The sequence below is a fragment of the Pomacea canaliculata genome, linkage group LG1 (genome assembly GCF_003073045.1).
Source record: "Pomacea canaliculata isolate SZHN2017 linkage group LG1, ASM307304v1, whole genome shotgun sequence".
NCBI lineage: Eukaryota > Metazoa > Mollusca > Gastropoda > Architaenioglossa > Ampullariidae > Pomacea > Pomacea canaliculata.
The window spans coordinates 23,673,989-23,693,847 of NC_037590.1; the positions used below are offsets into that span (position 1 = coordinate 23,673,989).

Here is a 19,859-nt window from a genome sequence, read left to right on the forward strand (position 1 = left end):
TTAGTAGAAGTGAAATAAAATTCCATTTTCTCTTAATTACTTTTAGATGCAATGAAGAACAAACATATTTACTTCGAAAGAGGAAACATCGTGGCTGAAGGTTTTTTTCAATTTAAACTGCATGGTAGTCAACCAATGTCATTCTTTTTCTTCAAAAATTACAGGGAAAGGGCTAAGGAGATATGAATCTTTTAAAATCCTGCCTAAGAGAGAGAGAGCATGCAATGCGTTCGTTACTTTAATGGAGCCTCTAGTCACCATGTTAATCAAAAGCGCGGGGCCCCTGTCAGATGCCTCGTCTGCCTGTACGGTAATGTCTGCAGCTCAATGTTTCTAAAACCAAAGATGATAGTTGACTTGGGTTCAGATCCCACGGGGAACACCCGTGGAAGTGGTACCTGTTAACAGGGTTGGCGCTGGCCCTCCATTGTACTACAGCGCCAAATCACTACCAGGTGGAATTAAGCAGCTTTTCAACATTTCTTCTGGATCATGTCTTTAAAAAGTCCGAGAAAAAAACAAAGCACCGTATACTGCTGTTGTTGTTGTTTTGTTTTTTTGTCGAATTCTCGTTTGCCAAGCAGGTTATGAGGACGGTACACTGCACCACGGACTGTCTGGTATATCTACGCTCGTGACGTGGTGTAGGGTGCATGGACACATCCTGTTCCTCTCTTCATCTGTCAAGTGATCGCGTTGATAGCGAGAGACGAAACTGCGCGATATCCCGACTTAACAATAATTGTTTTATGTGTGCATGTGACTGAGTCAACTCCAGCTGACATGGGCAGGTGGGTGAGGAGGCCAGTGCATGCAGCACGTGCGCAGACAATAGAGACCATGGTGCGGAAATTCCGTTTACTACAGGAAACAGCGTTGAATCACGTTTCCAGGCATATAAAACAGGCCCGCAATTTCCTACACTGTGCGAGCCCAACGGTTATCAATGTCCGACAGAACTGCAAATTACATCATTCTCGCCTCATTTCCTTTTGTAGGAGACATGCAATACCTACACAAACTTAATTTCACATTTGACATTTCCAAAATCAAGACATTTTTACGCAAAAGAAGATGATGCATATTTTGATTTTGTTTACTGTCATCAGTGAATAAAACAGTGTCTAATATTGGCCTAAACAAGCAATGAGAAACAGATCAAAGAGTGTATTTTATGCTCTTCAAATAGCATTGCATAAAAATCCTGTCTCTTGATGCAAACAAGGATACTTCTAAGAAATAATAAAGCACTTGTGCTCCATCTTGACAAATAGACAAGGAAAAGTATGTGTAGAAACATAAGAGATGGATCAATATATGGTTTTATTGGTTTCAAATGTACCATTCAAAAAAATTCACTTCTTGTGCTTTGTCACAGTCATAATACATTCTTACTACCTATGATTTGTAAAGCTGATCACTCGATGCAGTAAGATGTTTTCCATATGCTTTTTGACAATTGTATGAATTATGTGTTTATACAACATATCCTTTGTTGTTAACTGAAACTTCCTTGCTAAACATATTTTCATTTCTTATTTCCTTGTTATTTAAAAAAAATTAAAATACTTCCAAGCATTAATCAGACATACATAATTTCCCATTAAATGTTTGCCCCTTATTTGGTGGCAAGTTTAAAATGCAGTGCAGTTCACTTTAGGGGACCTAGGCCTGGACTACGCTGCACAAGTGTTCATACCTTTTCCATACATACAACTTTCCACAAATTTCACTAGTCACTTTTAAATAAATGAAAGAGATAAGCTCTATTTTCCTGAGTTAATTAACAATACATATGATCCTTTTATTGAATTATCAAAGAAAGAGTTCATAATGGTATGGAAATCACAGATCGTACAGAAAAAATGGTAGCAGTTATTACCACTGACTAAATGTGTTCTTTCAATGATATCTAGGTGATCAGTCAAACCTCTCCAACTTCAGTAAATGAACCAAATATGCGTTTTAAAAAACTCCCAGAAGGTACTACTCTTTACACTAACAGCATATATTTTTGAGACTTAGCCATGCCCTACGAGTTACAACCATTGACACAAAATACATTTCAGATGACTAGAAATAAATGATATTCTGTAAAATATCTGGAAGATATACAACGCTGAGGAACTGCATTCAGCCAGTTTTACATTATTATGGATCTCTAAGGTATTTTGAAGCAAATGATTTAGATGAATGCCACATAGCACCGGCCTAAATATCTTCAGTACTGCTTTTTTGTCACTGTTGCTGTAACTAAGCATACATTACAACTTTATGGCCTATAAACTGTGAATAATTTCCCTTTGGAGGTTGAAAGCTCTGAAAAGTGAAAAAAACCTTGAGATGTCTCAGGAGCTAAAGTAAAAGCCCTCAATGTTTTATTTTTCTAGTTTGGAGTAAATTAGTTGTTCTTAAAAGCTTATAAAGGGCCATTCTTTCTTTAAAATAAGAACACAATTAACATATTGAAAGCATAAGGCATTATGCCTATGAAAAGAACATAAACGAATGAATAATAATCATATTTATGTATCGTTATCTGCAGATTCAAAGGATTACAATGAGGAGCAGGTATCTGGCTGTCATTTCTTCCTTTGCCAAAAATGTGGTCAACCATCATCCGTCCTCATTCATTCCATAGCAATAATTTACTAGCAATATTCTAATTAATCTGCAGTGGTTTATTACTCTGAGTCTTTCCTGTATTGAGGACGTCATGAGGAAAAACCAACATCTTCTGGAAAAATATGGGTTGTTGCCTACCTACTAGAGCTATATTTCAACCAGACATATTGCAGATTACTTGTGATCATTCTTCACTAGGCCAAGTTCTAAGATATTTTGACTGATGAAAAGACAGATTGTTATAGCTAAATCTATCTTAAACTCAAAGCTAAAAATCTATTTATATAAAAATGAATGGTTTGTTGGTTTATTTAGTAGGAGAGTGCTTCCACCTTGAGGTGATTTTGCACTATTGGTGGTGAGGAAACATGAGTACCCAGAGAAAATACCCAACGGAGACAACGCCTGAACCCGAGTTTCTCATTGCAGTGGTGACAAGTGTTTTAACTACTACTCTACTGGGCGGCCCTATAAAAATGCAGCACTTATGATATCTGTATATATCTTACTATATGTAGACATAGCTCCTACAGTTTTTATCCTAATTCAGTGGAATTTATAAAATTATGAACATTTGGTTCTTTAGTATGTCCAAAGGCCTAGGAGAAAAGAACGATTTTTATTTTCAGAATCTTGTGGTCACAGGGGAGTAACTATCTGGTTCATATATATATAAAATGGCATAAGCGAGGTAACATTTTCTTCCACAGGATTTAAAATTTTGTCAAATAAAGTTTTCCAGTAACTGATCTGGAGAAACTAATACTGAAAACCTTCTGCTCTGAAGGCAAGCATACTAAGCCAAAGGCTGTGAAACTTGCCTTTTATCCTACATACGCAACTCAAAGTATGTTCCAATGTGTCGCTGTCTCAGGTTAGTGCTAAACATCTAATTGATGCTTTAGATTTTTGTTATTTTGTAGACATTCAACATCACTTACCTTATTTGATTTGCATGCACATAAAAAAAAAGCTACATAACAGGATTCTGATTGTGTTTCTTAACAATTTCAGCTTTAAAAAAAAAACTGTCCCAAGTTTTCAGAAACCTGTGGAAAAAATATTCTTTAGCATCCTGTACAATTTATCATTATAAAATGACCAGTAAACACACAGGAAATAAAAAATTAGTTTGCACAGAGGTATGCATTAAAGAATAAGTGCCCAAAATATGAAGTGCATATATTCTAGTTTTCACTGTCTAGTACATACAGATCATCATGCTATTAATACTGGTACTTATTACCTACAACTAAGGAATAAGTAACAAGTTTATTATAATAGCTTTATCTGTTAACAACATGCTAACATGCTCTAAATGTTTCTAATTCAAGAACCTTAAAGACTCAAAACATTTACATGAAATGTTTTTCATGCAATAAAAGCCATTGAGTTTTTCCCTAAACAGAACAAACACCAACTTCTCATAGATGATCTTTATGAGTTTTTCTTCATTCATAAATCACTAACACCTGTTGCTGTATTAATTTGAAGTCTAAACTGGTAACTATTTCTAAGAAAATGTTAAATTAAGAATATATAAAGCATACATTTTCTTGACATTTACCTAATGACATATCCTAAAATGTTTCAGAACATGCTAAGATTTAACAAACTTCTAGATTTGCAATTAAATTATTATGTATACATAAACAGATATTTTCAAAATTTTGAATTGCCTTACAGATTAGAACTATCAACAAGTTAAAAAAAAGTCTTGGTACTTCCATAGCATATACAGATAAAATGTACAGTTATGAAAAACATTTAAAAAAACAAAACTCTTGATAATTTAAACATTAAAATCTAACCAATATAAATGGTTACTACATGACTGCAGTTCAGTTCCACCACCAAAAACAAAATTTTAGTGCTATTTCTCTGCAACAAACCATAATTCTACAAGCATTTATAGTTTTAAGAATCCAAGACAGAAATGAATTATGTATAAACCTGTTTCTTTTACATTTCAGCAGCAGCGGGTGAAGGTTAATTATTGTGATACCAATCATACACACATACATCTATGCATATACATGCTTTTCTAGTAATATAGCACAGATAATCCCATTTTTATCAATACTGTGTGTAAAACAAAACTCAATGTTCTTTGCTTTTTGTTTTTGTACACTATATAGACTGGGCACTTAGTGGAAATACTTTTTTTTTATAATGTTAGCTTGTTTTTTTTATTTTCATGACATAGAATACCAAACTTAAAGACAGAACCCTCCCTTAAAAACAAAATCCCAAACATATAGCCTCTTACCTTGAATCACAAACATTAAGCTTTACATAAAAACATCATTAAAAAAAACTACAGGATGAAAGATACACTATCAACACCTATTAGGTTTGATACAAAGAATGGAACAGATACAAAAAAACAAAACAAAGCACAAAAAAAATCCAATCACATCCATCCCCAAAATGTTTAAAGAAAACAAAAATAAAGTTATATCCTGCCAGGATAATGATGCTCACTGACTTAAAAGATTATATGCTGTAGAGTTTAATAAAGTTTAACAGACACAAAATGCCAGTAAAGCAGCCATACTGTCTTTCATGATTAAATTTCTTGAAGTCGGTTTACAAATAAATGTTGGTTGTTTAAATCATTTTTATGAAATCAGAGCATTAAATAAGATGTTTCTCTCTCACAGGAACAATGCTCCAACAAAATGTTTTTTGAACATTAGGTGGATCCATGCCAACCTTGCTTTTTTACAAGGGCTATTTAGGAAATTTAACAGCAAGGAAAAGGTAAAACAAATTCATTAAAACATTTGATATCTAATCACACACATGAAAGCTGGGTTCAGCAAGTGAAGCTCTATTACTCTTGCTTATTTCATTGTCTCATCCAAAAACCAACACTCACCATTCTTAACAAAGTCTCTTCAAAACATTGACCATATAAGGCGATCATGGTGCTTTCTCTTCTTTTTTTTTCTACTACATTTAAATCTGTCATGGCAGTCATCCACTGCTTGAAGCCACCAGTTGCTCGTCCAAACATCAGACCATTGTGGCAAGGTTTGAAAAGAGGCAATAAGCCAAAATGCACGAATACATGACCTGATTTCAAGAGGCTACTTCTTATCCCCACCCCACAGCCATCCCTTGACAAAACCAGTAATGCCACCTCCTGCCACCTTCTTTTGACCTTGCTCCAGCTTATCCTCAAGGGAAGGAAACCCTACATGATTAAGAGCTAGGTCAAAGAATAATGGCCGGCAGGGAATAGGTTCAAAATCTGGTGGGAATGAGGCAACAAATGGTTTCTTTCCAGTCAGAGACTTATCTTCTACATATTCATCCAGCCGATCCTCCAGGGGCTGTAACAAAAAAACTGCTTTCAACTACAGGTAAGTTTTAGAAGAGGTAAAGCAGGCAATAATTTAACAATGTGTATGCTTGGTAGTATTTCTATCACTTGATAGTCTACCAAAACAAAAAAAAAAAAAATACTGTACACACAAAAGATGCAATGAAGAAACGATTTATGAACCCATTCACGTGATTGAATTACTTCCCTTGCAGTATAAAAGCATATTTTAGAGCAGACCTGGGCAAAGGCCGCATCCGGCCCGCCTCCTGTCTCTGACCGGCCCGCTCGCCAGTGTATATACTTTATATACAGTATTGGGTAAAACCGAGTTAACTATATTAGTCCGGCCCTCTAAAACCATCCCAATTTCCCATGCGGCCCTTTGGGAAAATTAATTGCCCACCCCTGTTTTAGATAGGGGTAGTGGGTAGGTGGGGAAAAAGTAAATGGGTAGTCTGGTGACCTTTAATGCTGTATGTAAGGGAGGTGTTCTAGAAACTTATCTTAGGGCCAGCGCCCATCTCTTCTCCCTCACCACCATACCTTCCCTATTCCTGTAGGAAGTCAGCTACTAACTTCGCAGCTGGGTCTACTAGAGTTTAGTTGTTTGCATTTTATGCCATTCTGGCACTTAAGGCTATATCATGGCGAAGTTAGAGGAAGTAAGCTCTGCCACACGGGTATCGAATAGGCTAATGTGCAGGTTTCTGCTCTAACAACTAGACCTGTCCATTCACTCTTTATTTCCAGCATCAATCTTTTAAGCTTAACACTACTGTATACAAATGAATTATGTGTTCACTGGATCTTGAAGTAACATATTATACTTTTAAAGTCATTCAGAATATGGCTCACTTTTGATTTAAAAAAAAAGAGACATTCTACAGCTTATTTAAGATGACGTCCCTAGCCAGCATATTAATGAATGTCATGTGACTGATGTTTCACTGATACACAATATCTATAAAGCTCACCCTTCGTTCTGCAGCAACGTTGATTACTGCTTGATCTCCAGCAGGCGATAAGTCTAAAATACTGTTGGCATGGCAAGAGTACATCATTCCACTGATCTCCCCTTGAAGCTCCTTCAGGTTTTGAGCCTCTTTCTGTTCAGAGAATTTATTGCAAACTTTATTGATTTTCCTTTGTTCATCCACCATCTTGTTTCTTTTTATTATTATAGGACATCTGTTTAAAAGAAACTACAAATCTTTGACAAGAAAAGAAAAGGTTTACCCACCAGGCACTGTGTATCTGTCAACTTTTTGTAGCCAGTCAAAGCTTTTTGTGCACAGTCCAAAGCTCTCTGATATAGGGCTATTGCCTCTGTCCATTTTTTGGCACTTGAATAGGCACGGGCTATGTAAAATAACCTGTAGAATACCAAATATCTACTAACAAGGTAGTTGGGATCCATGTATATAGAGACACATTGGTACAGATTGACATACTGGTACAAGATCAGATACAACTTCTGTCCACCACACATGCATGCACCCATTCATTTAATGCGAACTATCATGTCACATTTTTTCACAGCAAACTAGAAGCATGAATTCACCTGTAAGCTTTGAATCCCTGAATTCGAGTGTTGCTCTCTTCTTCTAGTGTAGAATCTTCTTCAACACCATGCAGTTTTGGAATCTCCCCAAGATTCTAAAGAAACAAACTCAGCCATGTGATGCTATTTTTAATTTTAAATGTGACCTCTTTCCAAATGCACATGCCAAAAAGTGAACACTGTTTTGCAAGTTCATCATTCAACAAGGCATACAATTTTATCATCACAAAATCGAATCTGATGAGCTAAAAGAATGGTAACTACTAAGATAGCTATACAAAATTATAATTTAAGCACCAGAAAATAAAAAAAGTTATGCATGTAGAACTTTGTGGAATATCACTTATGGATGTGCAGAAAAATTGAAGCTGCAGAAGAATTCTATAGTAGAGGAATCTATAATTAAGCAATTTTGTCAGTGAAAAAGTAACCAACCTGAATAATGATATCATACAGCCTAACTAGGTCCTGAGGCTTGGTAACTTTGCGCCCTTCCTCCATCTGTGGTCCTTGAAGATACTGCCTTAAATTTTCTATAAGAAGGAGGTTTCTTTCAATAGCTATTTTCAAACGGAGATAAGTGAGATATGAGTATAGATAGTGCTGGTTGGAGATCTTCCCCTCTACTTGTTGACCACGGATGGCAGCTTTGAACACCTGAGAAAACGGCAGGATAAAGTGTAAGCTGACTGCCACTAGAAAACCAGGCTAACATACATGTGCATGCATATGTGCCCTACCCATTTTAATTTTTTTTTTGAGAGTCAATGTTGAGGGCAACCCTCAGAATTAACTACCAAAAGGCAAAAATCTAAATGAAGTTGGAAAATGATGAAAGTAATTAAGCAATACAAAAATCAGACCGAGTCTCATTGCACTTAAGAAATTGAAAAACATAAAAAGGAAACTTTCTTCATGAAAAAAGATACTACCATAGAAATTGCCCAGCCATATAATGTAAAACCAACAGGTTAAATTTCAATTTAAAAAAATGCCTCATCACTTACTACATCTTCCTGAAGTGTATCCCTCAAAGACTGCTGAGCATCAATGCACTGCTTTAGCAAAGTCTCATATATAGAGATTTTGCTGTCAAGTGTGTCCGCAGATTCTAGCTCTTTCTCTGCATCTCCCACACCAAGAAGAAACAAACGCACTGATTCAACCTTTACAGGCACCATACGACCACGCCAGGTCACCTCCGACAAAGTGGCTGCTTGCTTTTCTCTAGTCTGTGAGAGAAGATCCTAAAAAAAAAAAGTAGTAATCCATCAAGTAAACTGTTATCAGTTAAATATAGTCAAGTGATACTAAGCACAAGACAGAAGTATTTACAGCAAAACATAAGATTAAAAAAAAACTACTCTTCGGTGTTTACAATATTGACACTATTACACCAAACAAGTTTTACTTTGAGGCATGGCTATCTCTAAGCAACACCATAACATGACTCACATCAAGCTTTGATGAAAGCTGATCCTCTCCAGCTGCAATTCTCATCTTCTGAAGATCAATTATTGCAGACTCATCACCAATGTTGTAGGCACAGTAACGCAGATTGGGAGCAATCTCATCAACACGCTGCTGGTACACAACTTGTTGCTCTTCTGTGAAAGCACTGGCCAGTTTCTGGTAGATGGTCCTGTGAGACAAGTATTCCCCCTCATCATCATTAGCTGTATTTCATCTGACTCTTAGATCAAGATGGTAACTGAATGAAGCAAGCATATCAAACAAAACAAAAAATGTTCATTTATCTTTTTCATCTGATTTCTCTCTTGTAACTACCACATTCTTTTCCTTGTATATAGTTGAGAACTTGAAATTAGCACATTAGAAGGAAGAAGTTGCCCTAAGACTGGGTGAAGTCTTATAAAGTCATTGTGTGTGTGGTAATTTTTTTCCCTTGGTACAGTATGCCAGATACTGGTTTAGAATACCCAGTGAAGCAGAACGATTGTCTCCCTTGCAACAAATATTGTAAAATTTGAAGCTAGTGCTTAAAACAACTTTTGTGGTATGCAGTTGTAAACGAAATTTGGGAAAACTGCAGCCCACCACAAGCACAAAATAGTAGCAGACTCCTCAATAGCAGTTACAAAGACTGCTCATACTTTTACAAATTGCAGAGAAGCTTTTCCAAGAGCAACTGATTTACACCAGTTACCAAAATCTCAAGAAGCAATCTCTTAAAATATAATATTTTTTTGGTAATTTCTGCAAATGTTGTTACAGAGCATAACAGCTGGTGATGTCATGTCGTTTATAAAGAAAAATGTACATCAAAATGTTGTTGCACTTGGGAACATTTTAGAATGGAAATTTAACTGTATAGACAATCACTCTGCACTCCTATATGTCACTAATTTTTAAAAACATATTTACTTTGCTTTGGTGAATAACTCCATGGCTTGCTCCCAGTTTTCAAGCTCAAAGCGCAGAGAGCCGCTAATCCAAGTACTATAGGCCTAGGAGGCAAAATGACCAAAATCATCATGTGTAGCCAATTCTTTGTTGAAAGAAGCTGATGTAAAGGGAACAAAAGGATAACCACATGCTAAAATAAGAAAACAGCAGTAAATGTTTAAATGTACCCTCTTTAAGTTACACACCTCACATTCCAGCTTAGTCCTTGCATCACATTTTGGACTCTGGCAAAGTGCTACCAGCTCTTCTGCATAGTGAACAGCTTTTCTAAGCCGTGCTGTCATATGAAACTTTTTGCGGGGCTCTGTGTTGGCTTCAGCCTTCAGCTGCATAGCATAGGCCCAGCATCGTTCAGCACAGAAAAGAGGCAGCTGGATAAACCTGGACAGAGATTTGATTATTTAATAAACAGCAAAAAACATCCTGTCACACTGTGAACTGATGGATTTTAAAGTACCCAAGGATTAAATGAGTAAACAATGGTGCATCCATGCATTATGTAAAATGTCTGCCAAATCAAGTCTGTAAAATGATGCTCACTGTATCTCAAGAATGAAATGTGGGTGTTCTTTCTCTAGCTGGAGATAAACACATCCCTGTCATATCAGTATGAGTGCTCACTCATATCAAATGTAATGGTTTCAGGATCTCACTGTGAACATTCAAACATGGTATTTATGCTGCATTGTGGCAGGAAAATAATATTGCAGAAATTCAGTACAAGCTTACTAGTACTAAACAGGCACCCTACCTGGGATCTGTCAGTATTTCTGGTGTCACCTTTTTGGGTGTAACTCTGTTTTTCAACTCCCTGAGGAAAATGTAGTGACTTTCTTATTCTTCTGATTCTTCTAGAGCAGTAACTCCTGCACAAATAAACAGAATGAAACCTATGAAAAGATATATTTTATGCCACCAGGAAGATTTAGTTTGGAGAAGAACATCTAGCAATTCTTGGGTTTAAATTCAATTATTACAATGACTGCTTATTTCTATCATTATACAGATTCCCAGTGATGGATAATGTTTTGCACATTAAAAACTTGAAACTGAGGGTTACAGCTATAAAGACACCCATAACTGCATTAAAAAAAAAAGATATTGCCTAAGTACTAGAAGCTTAAGTGTTTATTCCAGTGCAGTTCATTTTTGTACTGAGTACAGCTCAGTGCAGGAAACTGTCTTTTAAAATCTGGGTGAATATCATTCCCACCTCCCACAAAATCAAGTACCGAAATTGTCCACAAGACATCAGGATTGTACAGAGACACATTTAGGCTGTTAAGGTCAATTGGAGAGCTGGGATTAGTATTTTTAGACAATTACGATAAAATCTGACCATTCCCTACAGTTCTGTTTTATGCGACATTAAAACATGCACAGAGGATTGCAAGGTCTTGAATGATCAATGTTCTCCATTGAAAGAACACGTGGGCACTACCAGTGCTATTATATTATAATAGAAATCCTTTAATTTATAATTACTTTTTGTTGGCTTTTATGTTTGGATGCTGAAGCAATGAAGAAGCGTGGGTTCATCCCTAACCCCTCCAATCATAAATTTACTATACTTGTACCCAGAAGCAAAAGCACAGTTGACTCGATAGTTGCAGACGACTGAGCAAACACTAGATCAACTGTTGTTAGCCTGAGGCTTGAGAACTCCTACATTTATTTCCATTAACATTAAAGTTAAATGGAGGGAATAATTTTACTGATGTTGCCAAAATACAAACTATATTTTATCCTGGTTCAGGAGACACATTTCTGCTGACCTATTTTTGCTCTCTTAGCCTACAGTTACTCCTATAAAAGTAAAAAGTTTTGTGTGCGTGTGTGTGTGGAAAAGTGCTAGAATAATATAATTATTTGAGATGTTTCAGACTTGGATAGTTTAATTATTTTAGAAAAGATTATAAATAATTTTTATTTTTATTGATAAACAATGAGATTAAGACCAGATTAACATTTACTGTTAACTGGTCAGAACCTCTTCTTTTAGGTTCTGCTGTGAACACTGAACTTCAAACTTGGGTTCCTAAAAGTAAAACAAGGCAGGTACTAACAATGTAATTGTGGAAACTGTAGGTGCACTTTCTTCTGAGATATGGTATGTTAGAAATTCAAAGTCACATTTCAATGGTATAAAAAAGCAACTCTGCTAATCTGCAATCTCTCCTCTTCCTGTCTCTCTTGCATACTGACACAAACTAACACATATGCACCAAAAAACCTCACTATCCTTTCACAATTAAATTACCAAGCATAAGAAGACTAAGGGTAGGGGTGGATACCTGTATCGTTGATAGTCTCCATGCCTTAATCCATGCTGCTGCTGAGCTTCTTTGATCAAAACCAATGCTGGATATATAAACACACACACACGACACACAGAACAGTAGGTGAAACTGAGTTATTAAATGAAGACAGATGCCTCATTTCTTAAGACCAAACTACACACGCACAAACGAACATGAGCATAAACGCCTTCATTATAGCTGCGGTTATTTTTATTTCTGGCGTTATACATATATCTTGAAAGCGAAATGGGCTGTGCCATAAGTGCATACAGCCATACACCATCTAACCAACACCAAACTATGTATACAATTAGCGTTGAGCAATACTCTGAAATCTATATAAATCTAGAATTACACATACTCATAACCCCCAGTTTTCTCATTCATACAGAATGTGATACAAATCCAGTGCACTAGAACGTTTTAATAATTTCAGTCACCGGCTTCTGTTATCGATGCACAAGACATATGGGTGGGAGAGAACACCGGCAGAGTGATTAACAGAACGTTTCACTCGTCCTACTAGCTGATCAACTATATCGAGCCAGTTGAAGTTGAAAAGCGAATAACTCTGAAACTATGATGTACCTTCTAATGTATAAGAATCTGAAGATACAGCTTCCGAAGCATGGTCGTCTGACTTTTCTTTTCCACCTGTCACGTTTTCCCCTTCGGCAGCCATTTTGACAAGCGATGTGTCGGATCAGGGATAACTCGTGCACGACCGCTGTGTGTTACCTCCCCTACTTTCCTGTCTGACATGGTTGTTCATGACGTGATGTGGCATGCAGCGGTGTCTCCGCGGCAATTTAAAAAAAAAAAAATTTTTTTTTTGCTCATTTTGGAACATAGTTATAGTGCACAGTACTTTTAAAGGTGCCACTTCGAGGAAAACTGTTCGTCATTCGGGGTGTGCGGTAGTGTAGTGGCTAAAGCACTCTCTTGTCACCACTGCAGTGAGCGGCTGAGGGTTCAGATCTCGTCTCGGGACACTCTGTATGTGACACCTTTTCGCTGGGCTGGGTGTCGGGGGTTTTCTCCGAATAGTCCGGTTCCCCCCTCCCCCCTAGCCTGCTTGTGGTGGGGCCCACTACTACCCCACTAGTTTTGTAAGCTGGACCTTTCCTTTCCCTCCATAGTGCAAAATAGTCGCAAGGTGGAAGCGCTTTCCTAATCAATAAAACAACTAACTATTCATCACCACTGCAGTGAGAAATTCAGGGTTCAGATCTCTTCTCAGGACACTTTCTGTAAGCGACAACTGGGCATCGGGGGTTTTCTGCGGGTATTCTGGCTTCCAACCCCTCCCTTTCCTCACAAAGTGCGAAATCACATTAAAGCGCTGTAAATAAACCAACCAAGCTTTCGTCATTTTTCTGAAGGTTTTATAACTGTTCTCTCTGTGTTGACAAAAGAAACTCATTTTCTTTCATTGTGTGTGTGTGTTACGGCAGATAGAGGTTCATGGTTGGGCAACCGCTCAGTAAGGAAAAGACACCCAGTCAAAGAGTGGCGCTCCTCCCCCTCCCCTCCAAACATTTTAAACTTTTGTTTTTATTGCTTTAGTAAGAGTAATTACTTTTGTTATAACACATCTCTTTTTTAATTTTGATCATTTTCATAATAACTCGATCTTGTTTTTGGTGTCAGCTTTTTCAAGTTAGCAGCAATTATTGTCTTGATACTTGCTATAAAGTTCTCCTTGATTAGGTCTTTTGTAAAGAACATTTTAACTGATATCTTGCCTTTTAAGGGATGCTGTCTGCTCATCTTGCCCAAAACTTAGTACGCCATTGTGTGTGTGCACGCTCATACACACCCATTTGTTGTAGGACAAGGTTTCTGGTGATCCATTAACGTTTGAATGCACTTAAAAAATTTTAATGTCAGAATATAACATAGAATATGATATCACATTGCTCCACACACACACACACAGAGTTTGGCAGACAGAAGCGCACAGATAACTCTATATTTTACACACACACACAGACAATATCATGATGGGAATCCTGAGATGTTTTATTCATCATACATATAACATTTTCTGTTGCTAGTGTTTAAAAGAAACAAAGTAATACTGGGTCAGAGGTTATCAAGCGCACTACGTCACGAAGGCCACAATGTTTGCTACTCTTGCGTGACTATGTGTGACGTAGGCATTGGACAAGAAGGGCGTCAAATGATGCAGTGAGCATTTTTTGCCGATTGGCCGGCACAACCCTGATTTTTAAGTTGCAGTCAAAGAGAAGCATGGCCAACTTGCAATCTGCTGAAAGGCAGAGCTTACAAGAATGATGTCTGCAGACTTGGCTTGATGTTTCTTTGATATTCTTCTATTCTTGACACACAGAGAAAGCTGGCCCGACAACTTCTTCCACAACGATTGCCATTTTGAAACATGCAGTAGCTACATTGAAACACTAGGTTACTGTTTGTTTACATTATATACTATATACATACATATTATACAATGCCAGTTTGTTGCAATTCGCTCAACATTTCATCACTCGTGCTCAGGTTGGAAAGTTCACTGCACGATCTCCAGATCCAGGATGACTGCTAGCTCTCGTGCACCACCATCTGTGATGTCCCTCGACAACATAACTTGGAGGCTTACTGGAGCATCTCACACCTGTGCTTTGGGCGTGAGTGTACGGAGATGATGCAACCCGAAAATTTGATGGGACGTGATTTAGAACGTCAGTTTTTATCTTTTCAACCAAACTTTTCATTTCCCTTGTTTTTGCCTACAACAAAAAAGTATCTGATCTTTGATACTATGGTCTCTGAAGTTAATTTGAGCCAAGCAATATGTCGTATCACCTACACCTGTATAAATATAAACAATTAATACAACGTGATAGTTGCATTGGATTTCTCCTTAAAAGAAAGAATCTCCTTTGGGTTTTCTGACAAATCTGCAGTGGGAACAGAAATCGATCCAAGGAAATGGTTTTTAATTGCCCCTTCTACACAAAATACAGTCAAAAAGGCACAAAATTTTTAACATACTGAGACATTACCAAAACATAGAGAAAAAACATTGAGAATTTTTTTTCTTTAGCCAGTGGAGGTGGAGCTTTGTCTTAAGGAGTATTTACACCATTAATGAACAAGATGGATGCAGGTACCCTTGGCAGGATGATCTAGAATCGCACACACGTCTGTAGCTTTGGGTACGTTTTTGCTGGGCAGTAACCAACACAGGTGTTGTCCAGCACATAGTCCATACAAACCTGCCACAAAAACATAACAGTAACATGTAGTCCACACAACCTGTCGTTAAAATGTAGCAATAACATGTCAACCTCACACACTTGCTGTACTCACGCAAAGAGTTCTGTAACAAGCAACAATTATCTCCTCTTCTTTCTCCTCTCGCAACTCTTTCCGTTTCGTCTGTCTCTTGTCTCTGTTTTCCTCCACCACCTCGTCTGTCTGTGTGCATTTGTGTGCTACGTCATGCATGAGTTAGCAAGTATGTGAATGGAGGGGTAAGCTCACCAAACAGTCTTGAGGACCAGGCCCTGTGCATCCTACAGCGCAGTTAGGGTGACAACAGCTGTCTTCTCCTGGTCCGTAACACCGAAACCTGCAATTCTCCGCGCAAGAACCTGTTACCACTGTAACAAATATATGTGAATATGATTATTGTCTGCCCAAGCGACTATGGGACTGTTGGAGTGTGTTTGTATATGTGTGTGTGGGTGGGTGAGGGTGTGGGTGTAAGGGGGGCTGCGAATGCTGTTTCTCACCCTCCTGGCACAGACTGGGGTCGTCGCCCCAGCATAGCCTGTAAGGATCCACCAGACATTCCTCGGGGCACACATCATCTTGCACTGTAACATAAAAGTCAAGGGTGCAGTTTGTCAGATGAACTGGCTCTGCCGTTTACGATTGAACCTCATTAAGCTGTCTGCTACTGCTGGAGGCACAGGGAAGAGTTGAAATATTTGACTAATACATGTAGTACCAGCCGCAATGCAGCTCCACAATAGTAACATAGCACCTATGTAGTCATCACCGTTGGCACAAAAGATTTAAGGGATAAGGTCGTCTGGAATCATGATGTCAATATCAACAAAACATTAGTCTGAGTGGCTAACATCAATGAATACAACATTTAAAAAACCAAAACGTTGAAAGTCAATTTTCTTTTGTTTCTAAACTAAGTCCTGTAACTAAACTATGCAAGTTCATTCTCCCTCTCCCAACAACAACACCGCTAAGTAAGGGTTCATGAAGTTTATCGACTAGACCCCTCAACCCTCTCCATAGAGAATATACACCAGTGACGTCACCGTACGTTTGGCGCTGAATGGTTTGGTCGCCAGGTGCACGCTGTCCGGCTCTCCGCGGGTGATGAGGTCCCACGACACGGACTTCATGTGCGTCAGCAGTGGATTCTCGGAAAACATCACTCGACCTCGTGAGATTTCTGCACAGGGACCGTCGTGATGTCATCAGAAGCACGAGAGCATCTATAACTGTCAAGGGCTAATCTGATTCAAACACGAAGGTTCTAACATTGATTGAGATGATTTTTAATTTTAAACACCGTTGAAGATCGTAGTCAATCCGTCACCTTGCTGTTGCCATTGGAACTACACGTTGGTGTCGTCGCTAGAAATGAGGTCTTGACCTACTTCCAAAATGCAGATGATGATTGTACTTTTCAATAGTGTGCATCTCGTAAATGGAACAAATTTATTCGTATTCGATTTCGGGAAGAAGTGATGTGTAATGAACTATACCCAATCAAGACCCAATGATTTAACATTCAGCTGCCTTCTTCCGAATCTGTTTAATGAGTTCACTTCAGCACAATTTGCTATCGCGGCAGTTAATTCTCCTTCTAGTCTTCCTTTCCTGCATGGATAAGAACTGTCACCAGGTTCAGTTTACCTTTGAGTTTGGGCATGTGCAGGTGTTTGAGGCCCGTGACCGGCGCCGTGTCCCGAGAGGTCAAGGCCACGACTAGTGCGTACTCATGACCCTGGATGCGATACGTCTGGTTGCCACGGATCACCTCCAAACTCAGCAGAGGGATCCGCTCCACCTGGCATCATCACCAAAGACAAAGGTAAATACATGTATAAGCTTTTCTATTTTCAGTATGTTTTTAAACACACTCCTGGTTTTCTATCAATAAATGATTTTTTTTAAAAAACACAGATCTGAAGCTATCATGAATTCTCAAATTTTCGATAAATCCAACGGCTCCTTCTACCCTGCCCCAACTCCTCTACACCGCCCGTTACCGGGTTGTGCAGTCTAAGGCCTGTTTGAGGTTTCCACCTGAAGCTGAGGTTCGCACCTGAGTCAAAAGTCCGATGAGGAGATAGCCGGAGACATATCTGATGGAAGACAGGAAGTCGAGGTCGTACTTCAGCATCGGATCGTCCAGGTTGGTGATCTCCAGGTTGCCGTGGACGTAGGTGCAGCCTGCGTAACGCTTGCGCAGCTGCTGGTAGTGAAGCTCCAGGGTACCCGAGTACCCGAACCCGACGCTGGTCCCATGGCACTCTGTCGATGATGGACAGACAGACGGAGGTCAGTGAACACCCACAGGGAGCGCCTCACCATCTCGTGCAAACCAGTGCAACATGTCTGCTTCAATGAACTCAATGCATGCTACTGATTCATCAAGTAAAATATTTTCCATGAACATCAGACACTACTGGCTCAACAGTAAGATCTTTTCATGAAGTACAGACCGACTACAGGTTCAGCAAGTAAAATTTCGTTTCTGGAGTTCTGGTTAGGCGTCTCCTTGTATTTACGATGTAGCTTTACCCAGACTGAGTTCCTGGTTTTAGTTTGTTATATACTTCTTTCGACAAAAAGTAAATCAAAACAAAAAATCCGCTAAGATATGCCTCATACTCCTCACTTTTCACACCCTGTCAACGTATCATAAGACCGGAGCTTAAAGCGTTTCACAATAATAATAATTGTCATCATTATCATAATCATGAGGTTTCTGTTTTCTTTTTCCCTCACTGTGAGTGGAGCAACTGAGTGCACCTATTTTGCTTAAACTGACATTACTTGTGTAAATGATGTATAATGATATTATTTGGGTAAATGGTGCATGATGATACGAGCGTTTACACACCAAACTCTGAAAGGGAGAGGTAAAGATTGTGGTAATGACGACGGAAGTTCAATGGTCTTATTTCCTGCTTCAGAAAATTTGACGAAAAGGTGAAGCAAGCATTTATCAGGAGAAACAGAGAGGAAATACGCGACACTTTGTGATTTAATGAAATAAAACAGCTGCAATAACAACGACAGGAACTTCCCCCTAAAAAAACAAACAAACAACAACTAACAAAGAAAAATAAAGCAGAAAAATACGAAACTTCCTCCTTAATACCAGCAAAAAATATATAATATTATAGAAGATTCCTTTGAGAAGAAAAAAGTATAAATCAATGACAACAAGTTAAATATATATATACACAGATCGCTCAGCGCTGTAGTTACGTTTCCCATTACAAAAACCTCAATGAGATTTTCTAACATCTACACATTCACCACCACACCGCGAGGAGTGCACGCGAGTGCATGTTGGGCAGCAGGCGGTGAGAACCTATACGCGGGGCCTACCACCAAAACCTCGGAGGAAAACTTATGGTCGCCATCGCGGCTTCCCGTGTGTACAGCCAAATTATCTCTCCCCACTCCTACTCCCCTCAATCCTTCCTTTCTTCTCCAGGCGTGCTAAATTTAGAGACTCTCCAACACGATGGCTGTACGGTGGCAACGTGTACCCTACAGACATCGGTCTACACACTGTCCATCCCTCTGCTTACCTCTCTCTTCCTCAACTTCCACTGCAGTGTCGAAGATATCCTCCTTCAGGTTGACTGCCAGGCACACTGTTGGCACTAGTGCCAGGATCGCCCCTGCCCACCACATGTCGGAGGTCAGAGGTCGAGGGGGGTAGGGGAGAGAAAGAATCGTCTACACAGGTAGTGTCCGAAACCTAAGATTAGTTTCGATCTGAAAATGAAGGTGGTAGGAAGACAACAACAGGGTGCCACTAGCCTTCCGCTTCGGAAACTGAAGCACCTGGTCACGTGACTCGCGGCCTGCTCGCAGCGCTGTGGAATTTTCAGGTTTCAGGTTGCCCAGGGAACGCTCGCTGGCTTCTCGGGTCAGCTTAGAAAATGATGGTTGGTAGAAATGTAGTTACACTGCTAGAGACAGCTCGTTAGTTTAGTTTTTAGGTTATTCCTTGTTGCTCCTTTCAGGAGCACAGGGCCGCAGAGGCTCTTTACATCATAGAATTGATATGAAGAACAGCCACTGTAGTAGGGGTGTGGGGCTGGTGATGGTGGTGGTGGGAGTGATCGAGGGGGAGGGACTAAAAACGGTTGGTCAGTGAATTTGAAAATTATGGACGACCAAGATATATCGATTTTGTGTCGGGTTTTTTTAATTGATTCCGTCATTACCTTATCGTTATTCCTCCACACGATTAAAGGGAAACCATTTCCCTTCCCACAAAGCAATCAACTAATCATATAAGCTACTGTACATAATCGACTAATTAACTTTAGATTCCTTTAAACCATGGGATGGAATAATCCTGCAGATGCTTTGT

General features: G+C 38.8%; 2 protein-coding genes across 4 annotated transcripts; both read right to left on the reverse strand.

The window, feature by feature from the left end:
- Window positions 1–1,078: 1,078 nt before the first annotated feature.
- LOC112565908 (signal recognition particle subunit SRP68-like) lies at window positions 1,079–12,970 on the reverse strand. The gene is given in 13 exon segments (XM_025241790.1): window positions 1,079–5,963; window positions 6,931–7,062; window positions 7,197–7,329; window positions 7,518–7,612; window positions 7,953–8,174; window positions 8,525–8,764; window positions 8,973–9,159; window positions 9,903–9,985; window positions 10,130–10,325; window positions 10,696–10,751; window positions 10,753–10,810; window positions 12,239–12,305; window positions 12,833–12,970. Coding segments are annotated over 13 exon segments (1,809 nt in total). The 5' UTR covers window positions 12,927–12,970; the 3' UTR covers window positions 1,079–5,717.
- A 1,277-nt stretch (window positions 12,971–14,247) lies between these two features.
- Window positions 14,248–19,344, reverse strand: LOC112573154 (epidermal growth factor receptor-like). Of its 3 annotated transcripts, none has more exons than XM_025253271.1 (8): window positions 19,066–19,344; window positions 17,565–17,773; window positions 17,153–17,306; window positions 16,554–16,685; window positions 16,003–16,086; window positions 15,752–15,870; window positions 15,379–15,483; window positions 14,248–14,994 (listed from the first exon to the last, which is right to left on the reverse strand). In XM_025253271.1, the coding sequence occupies exons 1-7, from the start codon at window positions 19,169–19,171 to the stop codon at window positions 15,394–15,396; spliced, it is 894 nt and encodes a 297-aa protein (XP_025109056.1). In that variant the 5' UTR covers window positions 19,172–19,344; the 3' UTR covers window positions 14,248–14,994; window positions 15,379–15,393. The 3 variants fall into 3 exon arrangements, with proteins under 3 accessions (XP_025109056.1, XP_025109047.1, XP_025109037.1); XM_025253262.1 differs by having other exon boundaries at window positions 14,248–15,076; XM_025253252.1 differs by having other exon boundaries at window positions 14,248–15,483.
- Window positions 19,345–19,859: the final 515 nt, after the last annotated feature.

Excerpts from the sequence above, each read along its gene's own strand:
- LOC112573154 (XM_025253271.1), bottom strand. The coding sequence starts at position 19,171 with ATGTGGTGGGCAGGGGCGATCCTGGCACTAGTGCCAACAGTGTGCCTG. Across the intron at positions 17,774-19,065 it reads GGAAGTTGAGGAAGAGAGAG|AGTGCCATGGGACCAGCGTC; the intron begins GTAAGCAGAGGG and ends CATCATCGACAG. Across the intron at positions 15,484-15,751 it reads CTGGTCCTCAAGACTGTTTG|GTTTGTATGGACTATGTGCT; the intron begins GTGAGCTTACCC and ends TTTTTGTGGCAG.